Raw genomic sequence first — 9,385 nt, 5'->3', positions numbered from 1 at the left:
ATAAGAAAATTTTATTAAAATTATTGTGCCTAGTTATTTTATACATAAGGAAATCAGGAATTATTTTCTTGTGAATGATGATTATTGTATAGCAGCGATTCTTTGTATGTAGCCTGTCTGTGAGAATCTAAAGATGGATAAAAAATAGACCTATAATATTTCACCAATAGAATGGTTGACATGGTTGTGTTTGGTCAAAGGATGTACTTGATCTCAAAGGTCCTTTCCAACCTTAATGATTCAATTCTATTATGCTGTCCTGGCACTGTTCAAGGCCAGGATGGATGGGGGCTGGAGCAACCTTGTCTTCCTGGTCCGGAAGGTACTTCTGCTCATGGCAATGGTCTTCAAGGTCCCTTTTAACCCAACCATTTTATGATTGTACTGCCCTTCTATTCTTCATGTGGCTTGTTGTGAAGAGAGCTTCTGCCACCTTTGTAGATTCTGTGTAAGAACTGGAAAATTGTCCTTCAGTTTTTCTTTCTTCACAGGGCATGTTCTCCAGCCCTTTGGTCATCTTCATGGTCCTCCTTTGGACTTTCTCCAATCCTTGTCCTTGTCCTCCTTGAATTGTGGATACCAGAACAGGATCACAGTCTGACAAATGCTGATTAGAGTTAGACAATCATTTTCTTTGGCCTATATAAAATCTAAGTTAAAGAGTGGATTACATATTTCCAATTCTATTTAAGCTGTTCCAATACTTACTGGTTTTTGCCAGCTCTGAATTCTCTGCTGGAAAATGCAACTCAGTTATACAAACAGCATACTAAGCTAAGCGGTAACACCTCTAATAGCAGTGGAAGATAGGGAAATCTTATCCATAAAATACAGTAGGAAAAATTGCAGTATGTTATTCTATAAAGGTGTCTCAAAGCTGGGGCATATGTCATGTGGACTCAAGTTTGTTGATATGCCAGAAATTCTGTTCTGAGTCACAACAAAACTGTATCTGGCCCAGTAGTGGTTTTCAGCAAGTGAGTGTTAACAAAGTATTAGAAATTGTACATGTAGAAACTGTCCTTCCCTGATAGGTACTCTTCAACAGATTTAGTAGTTTCTGTGACTTCTACTACACATATTTTGCAATTACCTAGTACACAATGGACAGGAAACCAAAATCTGGAAAATCTATCAACAGCAAAACAGAGTAAGTCCATTACCTTATTACCATGAAAACTGCCAAAGAACATAAAAACACAAGAAGAAGTGTTATCCAGACATTTCCTTTTATTAGGACACTGAAACAGTTTAATGTACAAATGCTTTGTGTTAGTTGTAAGTATTTCCTTTGTTTAAGCAGCATTTACAGCTCTGTACATTTACATGCGCTCTTCTCTAGTCATCTTAAGATGCAAGACACTTTTGCGGTAGCAACTTCATAGATCAGTGAATGCCAACATGCCACAACCCTGTTTAAAATAATAAAGTCCAGATGGAGTGACAGAAAGGAGACAGTACACCATTCTGTACATTGACTGGGTTCGTATTTCAAAAGTGAAAAAAAATAAAATCAAAGTTATTCAGCCATACGTCTCTTTCTTTCTTAATACCCTCCTTATGCATTTCACCTCCTATCCAAAAATAACAATTACTATAATAAACAGAAAAGGCATCTGTAGTTTTTCCTATAAAAATCATGAAACTACACAAATAGCAATCAGTTATTTTTAAATATTCAAGGAAAATAAATCTCTTTATTTAAAATAGGAATATATATATCATGTAGACATATTTCTTCAAGATAAAATATTTTCAAAGTATAAATTCTTTCCAGTCCATCCCAGTCCTCACATATTGCAAAAAATCGGTTTCATCAAGACAATTTCAATGAATTGCCAATGTTTTACAGTTAAAATGCCTTCCTTCTCAACTACAAGATATTAACAGTCAATTAAAAGAAAATTAACAATTTTTTTTTGATCTCTATTTAAAATACTGGATTTATTATCCACTTAGATGAAACTCTGTTCCAAGTATGTGGCAAAGTATATAACTTAATTGAAACAAAATTTATTTTCAAAAGATACTTTGAAGTTTGGGATAAGGTACCCCTGTTTGATTCATTTCACAGTATCCTACTTAATATCTTTACACTTATATGAACTCCAGTCTCATGCCCACATCTGAAGAAATGGATGGAAAAATACCAATTCATCCAAATGTAACTACAAAGCAACTAACACAGATTTGTTCATATATTTATCAGCCAAGAGCACTGGGCAGTGAAGCACCTTAACAGGTTTCTGATTTTTCAAATGTCAGAAGTTTAATCAGAATCACCTGTTGTATCCCTAACCCAAATCAATATTTTCCCCCAGAGCCACCCATTTTTTCATCTGCTTGCCATGACAGAGATATTTATCAAAAAAGTCAAAATGAAGAGGAGTCAGACATGCTTAAACTGACCAGAGATATCCCTCTCCACCAGATACATCTCATAAGTGTCTTAATTTTTCAGAGACCATGCATATAACCTGTCAGTAAAACACATATTATGAGAGCACTTCAGCTGCTATCAACCAAGGTACCCACTTTACTGTGATTTAAATGCTTCATTCCTATATACTGGTAATGAGTAAAAAAGTACAAAGGAAGTTTTACCAATTTTTTAATGATGGGTATGTGTTTGTCAAATGAATCAGATTATGTGCCTCTTAGCAACATTTTTGAACTTAGGTTTCATCAGAACAACTAAGTCACGGCTTTGAAATTGCTAGAAATTTCATTCTGCTTCTTGCTACCTTAGTTGTCATCACTTCATTTAAAAGCAAAAATAACCAGCAAACCAAGGAAAGTAACAACACAAATCCATGTATCTAAAAATTATTGCTAGTTCTTTAAGCACAACAAAAAATCCACCCTATTTGCAAACAATCTAAAATAAAATTAAAGAATGAAATATAGATTCTGCAACCTAGGATTTCAATGCCAATGGTTATTTGCTTACCTTCCCAGGTTTTACTTAACTCCAAAACCATTTAATATGCTGCACTGGAATCAAAGTATCTCATTTGTTCCAAGTTTGTACATCAAAGGCTTGACTTCACTAGAATTTGCAGGTTTCAATTATGCAGCCAAAAATGGCTCAAAAGTTCAAAGTAGAGTGATAACATTTAATTTCCATTTCTCGCAGTCTCTGAGAGGCCTCAGAATGACTAATCTGCACTTTCAGTTCCAGTCTGTAAAATGGATGTCAGTTTCATTCTGCACATTTTTCTCTTTTAAACTGCTGGCTTCTCACTGGCTTTTACTCAAAGTTAACAGAGGAAACATAAATGTCAGTGAAATAGGGATACTCTTTCACATTGGGATGAAGGTTTTACAACCTTGCACAGATAATGATTTGACTATTTCAAATAGCAACAATCACAGAAGTGCCCCAACACATTAGATGTTCTGTCTGAATGTATGCAGATGAAGTTTTGAAAGCCAGTGTAGAAACAGTCGCTATGAACTGGAGGCTATGCTCAACTAATTAATTAGACTATGCTCAACTGATGCAGAATATTTAATAATATATGGTCAACCATGCTACAAAATCCAATTGTGTAAGTAAAAATCTGAATCAAACATGATTAACTTTATATTTAACAATGATGTTTCTCAAAAACAGTCCTGTAATCCTTGTAGTAGCAACCAAAAAGCCACATAAGTACAAAACAACTCAACACACATTAGGCAGAATACAAAAATTTTAGACAGGCGTTCTTAAAGCAAAATCATGAAATAAAAAGTTGTATTTTTTGTTTTATAAAAAGGTACACACTTCCTTACCAGTTTCCTGATTGAAGAAAAGTGTCTGTATATGTAATGTCCATCTGTGCTGATTTAAAATCCTGACAGCACAACCTCCAAATATTACTTTCAAGTTACTTGGGAATTTTATGTGCACAGACTGAGTTGTGTTTCAGTAGTATTTGTACCATCTAAACTCTTAGTATCTGTTTTTCAGTCTTCCCTTCTAAGGTATAGATGTTTATAGATATAACTAAGCACACATCATTTTTGTGCTTAAAAGTAGTTTGACTAAGCTAGCACTTAGTTGCCATTTCAAAACCTTGCCTCATTTTTCATGTTGCCTATTACTCCTCTTCAGACTGGTACAAAGCTCCCTTACCTGAACATACTACACTGGAATTACATCAGTTTCACAATTCAGAGGTTTGAATTTAGATATTTCAAAGTTAATAATATGAAAAACCTCACCCATAATATCAAACATGCATATAATTACATATGGAATGCAAAAAGCAAATAGTATTTTATATGAATTTACTATCTGTCCAGGCTTTCTTAAAATCTGGCTGCCAAAAATGGTTAGAGAAAGATGTATTAAAAAAAAGAATTTAAGGTCCTCCCTTCTATAATTCAATAAAAATTACATAATATAGCACAAAATTATGTCTTATAGTGTTATCCTTTTGGCAGTAATAGGAACAGTGTATTTTCATTTGGAAGATGAGGAGGGATAATTCCTTGACATTTATTTGAAGTTCCCACATTCTGAGAAAATGGAGAGAAAACAACATATTTTACCTGATTTGGGATAAAACTGAATGTTCACACACATTTTTGAGACCGTTTAAGGGTTTGAGGAAATAAATTCAAAACTTCTTATACTAACTTATGAAAGAGTCATGAATGCAATAGTGATGTCTCATTTTAAGTAATGCTAGTAAATGGTAAAGCTTGAATTGGAACAACACTGTCATTCACCAACTCCAAAATTCAGCATTCTTCCCCTCACTGCATTTGTACCACTCCAGAACAATTTTGTTGGTCAGGTGTCAATGCCATCAGTGGAAGAATCTGGAAGTCACTATACAGTTTAAAACACTTATCCTGATAGTGTAAGGAAAGAGGAATCCAAAAACAGGAGTCTAATTCAACACAGACTGCGCAGCTTCCTTAAGAATTGATGCAGCTTTGTCCAGTTCTTGTTCTGTTTGTTCCACTGTTATCACTACTCGAATACTAGAAAAAGAAAACCAGAACATACACAGTAAACTTTATTTCAAGCCATCAGCTTTAGAATTATTTCATATTAATTTTAACACATTAAGATCACTATCTGTAGGGAAATTATTACAAATACAAATTCAACCAAAAACAAGACATATGACTAAATAGATGTGGTCAAACTCCTTTTTGCCCTTGCTCTGCCACCCTAATATACACACTGCAGAAATCTGTTATCTTTTTTACCAGTAGAGGCACAGCTCATGGAAATGTGCCTGCTAACAGGCTACATGCTGATCCTCAAGATACAGGTAGTTTTGATACAGTTATTTCATGGTAGTAGCAACCTGTAACAGTCACTGAAAATATACCCCAAAAATGGAGCCTCTCCCATTTTTCCAAGAACCAATATTCAATCTAGTCTACTGAACAAAACTCTGTCATTGTATGGAAAAATGATGGAAAGCCATAGCCGAAAAATCAAGTAGCACAGTAACTTTCTGCTAACCTGGGTGGAGGAAGTGATTTTTCTTCTTTCTCCAGATAGCGAGCCTGTGTTAATGCAATACCACTATTCATGCACTACAAATAAAGAAAATACAGTAGTTAACCTGGGAATTTCTAACGGCATATCCTTTTGATCACCAAATACGTATAACTAACTTCTATTAAATTGGTGCCAAGATAAATGCAAGTTGTTTCCCAAATGGAGGTTACAAAGATTGGGCAAAATCACCTCTAATTTCAATACAGCTTTACCACATAAAACAGTTTAGGGTGCAGTGTCTTTAGTTTTCACCTCCATGTAATCAGGCAAACATACCATTTGTATCAGGAAATTAAATTATATTTAAGCATATTTTCAAGGAAATTAACTTCAGAATTTCTTTTTGTTATGTAGTCTTGTTTACTTGCCACCTGATATATAAAGTTTTCCATCAACTCTCACCTCTTCACGTGGGACAGAAAGAACCAATGTGTATTGAAGAAGGGAAAAATACTACATGTAGAACAGGAGATTGTTCACATATTAAAAAAGCAAACTCACAGACTCAAAAGACCTTAAATGGTTAAAATGCATCTCTAGAACACTCTTCTTATTAACGTTACAAAAGTTGTCTAAGCAACAGTTTTATACGCAGATTTGAGCATTAAAATAGATAACAGGAAATAACTATTTCCTGAAGTAAATAGTCTAATATGCATTTTTTAATGCAGAGCTACAGACCAAGCTATAGGCAGCAAGAAATGCTTAAAATATGATCTTTAACAGAGCCATATAATCAGCAAAGAAACTAAGTTTCTTTCAGCATCTTTGCAAGATATTTCAACAAGTTACCTGACAAGCCTCCCTGCCCTTCCTCAATTATTTACATTTAAAGGCAATGATACATTTTAATGACAATGGGGACACTTACATAATCCACAACTCTTTTGAGTAACTTCACATCATTTTCTCGAGATCCACAGCTCTCCTCCAACTGTAAGTGCAATGCTGGAGAAAAAGATTCTCCCACTACTTTTAAACCAGAAATCCTAAAATAAATAAAAAGCCTTTGATGTACATACTACTTGAAGACATGTGTTGACAACAAGTGCTTCTCCTTTCTAGGTGGTGAGTGAGAAAAGATGGATATTTCACTTTACTGGTAGTAATGCAGACAAAAACATATGTGCATTTCAGCTAGCATTACATAAAGATAATAAAGTTATCAAGCAAATGTCTTTTCTAAGGAGTTTCAGTAAGTTTGTAAAGCAATCCTTTTGCAAAAAGGATTAATAATTCAGAAATTTTTGAAGAATCCTTATGAAGATGTAAGAGATATGTCTGTGTTAGGCCTGTAAATTGCTGATAAAAACCCAGCTAGCTAGGTCAAGTCACCTTTTTATCACTTAAGGGACGAGAAAAAACAGAAGTTTTGCTGGGGTGTTTTGCAAAAATTTGGCAAGATTTATGATTTTAAATTATTTTCTGTAAAATTTCTTTACAGCATCAGCTGTCACCTAGTCAGAAACTCCTCCAAAATTAGTTATATGACTATGTAACTAATCTATATCTAGTTGTTGTTAACTAGGTTTCTAGAATTTGACTGAACGACTGACATTTGATTGTCATTGTCCTGACACATCACAAACATTTAGGACTGATTTATTCCCATCCAAAAATCTGTATTTAATATCCAAGCAAAACCTCTGATCCCCAAAATTAACAGGTCACATAAACACATACCAACTATCAGGTGTAATTTTGATTTCTGGACTTTGATAAGCTTGCCTAATACACATTTTAAGAAGAACAGGCTCATTTAATGGTAGTATCATTCCAAAGAAACTAGTATAATCAATAATGCATTAGAGATTTGTATGAGGGTGTTTAAAATTTATTAATTTCTGTAATATGCAACACAAAATTGTTGAGGAAGAAGAATTGTAAAATGCAATTGCACAATTACTGCATCTTAAATGGCTGTTGAATATCACAGCAATTTCTGTATCTTTTTAGTCTCAAAACCCAACAAATAAAAAAAGTTAGTCAGTTCAGCCATCTTTTAAAACAGCATAGTGTTAGGAAATGTTAAACCTTATTTTACAGATAAATTCAAGTAATTTTTTCTGTGCCTCCAGAGCAACAGGTACTTTATTACTGTTTTAACACTCAAGTCTAATATACAGGAACAATATTATATTCAAGGTGATTGAAAGGTGCATTGAGTTGTCTGAAAGAGTATCTGCTAAACTTCATCCCAAATGCTTTTATTTAGACAATTTTCAAAATGCTTATCAACACTTTGTGTCATTGAGAGTTATCACATTCTCCTAAAGATCTTAATGTGAGGAGATTAATCTTAAAGAGATTGCAGACCTCCCCAGTAGCCTTAGGGTATAATCTCATTTCAAAACCTGTAAAGGACTTTAAAATCTTGGACTCTTTTCAATAGCGTAACAGAGACAGTTGGGAAAGAATAATTTTCCTCCTTTAATACATACATAATTGAGTGTACATATCCCAGTCTAAGCACCTGTAAAACCAGAAACAGATTTGGGCAAGAAGAGTTTCTTTAAAGTTGGCATTTTAAAGGCCTAGCCAAATAAAAGCCAAAAAGCCCCAAACCCCACACTTACCCCTGTAAAGCTTTGTGAATCCGTTCACATTTGGCCCGGAGAGTCTGAAAAATGTCTACACACAAAAAACAACAACAAAAAAAAAAACCAAACCAAAACAGAAAAATAAAAGGCTTAGATTTCCTGTTTCTACTTTACATTTCTCTAAGATTTCAAAGATAGCATTTGGAATCAAACTAAGGTATGTACATCCATTGAACTAATAAGTCTCTTTAGTACTCTTCTTAATGTTCCCAACTCCTATTTCTGCCAGGAAATGACAAGCTTTTAAGTTCTGACAAATACACTACTTCCCTTTATCTCATTACTCCAGCTGCCTTTTGGGGCTGCTGCTGTTCATGACCATATGGACAGGATGACATAAACACTTTGTAACGGGACTGAAATGGCAGGTCCAATTTATAAATATCCATAAATATCTATTGCCATTCAGACTTTGCTCACTGATCCTTTTTCCAGTTCACTGCAGATACTTAAAAAGAAAACTGACTCCTGGATTTGTAAACCATGGCTCTTTTCCTTGGTCAAGGCTAACCCTCCAGTATACCTAACAGTCTTGTAACTTACTCCTAATTCTTTCTTTAATCTATTTTACTTCATACAACAGGGCATGGGTTACCCAGTAATTTTCATTTATTTGTCACAAATTAAATACTGCATCTTTGCAGATGTCCTCCAATCAGTTGACGGAAATGAAGGTTAAAGCAAATTTATACAATTTCACAATTTGGCCAATTTTGTCCTCATTGCCCCTCAGGACTTCCACTTCCAAAAAAAAAAAAAAATTCCCAGGTGTTCTAGTGGCTGGGATTTGGCACTGCTCTGGCCTGGGCTCAATTCCCAGTCAGCAAAAAGATTTTTTAAGGCTGGGTTGGATGTATCTCCTGGTCTAGGTGTCCCTGCCAATGGCAAGGGTGCTGGGGTTTTTCTAATTGACTCCTAGAGCAGAACTTCTGTCTGTCAGCTTTATATAAATGCCCCCAATCTGATCCCTTGTAAATCGCAGGCAATTTGCACCCTGATCATTCTTGAGATTCTTGCCTGAATGCTTAACTAGAGAAGGAAAAAACCCCTAATTATATAGCACAAGTGGAAAGGAGAGGATTGCTCTGTCCTGAGGAAATATACTACCATTTGTTTCTATTTAACTTTCTCTTCCTTCATTTGTGCTGAAGGAATATGTGTTTAAGGAAGAGGCACTGATCTAAACAGCAGAGTAAAAATTTCTTATTTGCTTTTTAAAAACCATTTGTGTCCTCAAATAGCTTGCTTATTTTCCAGCTGGAAGACCAAAAGGGAT

General features: G+C 34.6%; 1 protein-coding gene across 1 annotated transcript in view; it reads right to left on the bottom strand.

Moving 5' to 3' along the window:
* Positions 1-1,210: 1,210 nt before the first annotated feature.
* The window catches only part of SPTLC1 (serine palmitoyltransferase long chain base subunit 1), a 34,789-nt gene continuing 26,614 nt past the window's right edge, over positions 1,211-9,385 (bottom strand). Inside the window, exons 12-15 of the mRNA XM_058826800.1 lie at positions 8,086-8,140; positions 6,381-6,498; positions 5,471-5,544; positions 1,211-4,977 (exon numbers count right to left, since the gene is read on the bottom strand). Coding sequence (XP_058682783.1) covers positions 4,884-4,977; positions 5,471-5,544; positions 6,381-6,498; positions 8,086-8,140 — 341 coding nt within the window. The 3' untranslated portion in view covers positions 1,211-4,883. The remainder of the gene's footprint in view (positions 4,978-5,470; positions 5,545-6,380; positions 6,499-8,085; positions 8,141-9,385) is intronic.

Source organism: Poecile atricapillus, chromosome Z (genome assembly GCF_030490865.1).
Source record: "Poecile atricapillus isolate bPoeAtr1 chromosome Z, bPoeAtr1.hap1, whole genome shotgun sequence".
NCBI classification, from domain to species: domain Eukaryota; kingdom Metazoa; phylum Chordata; class Aves; order Passeriformes; family Paridae; genus Poecile; species Poecile atricapillus.
This window is presented reverse-complemented; position numbering and strand designations above follow the sequence as displayed.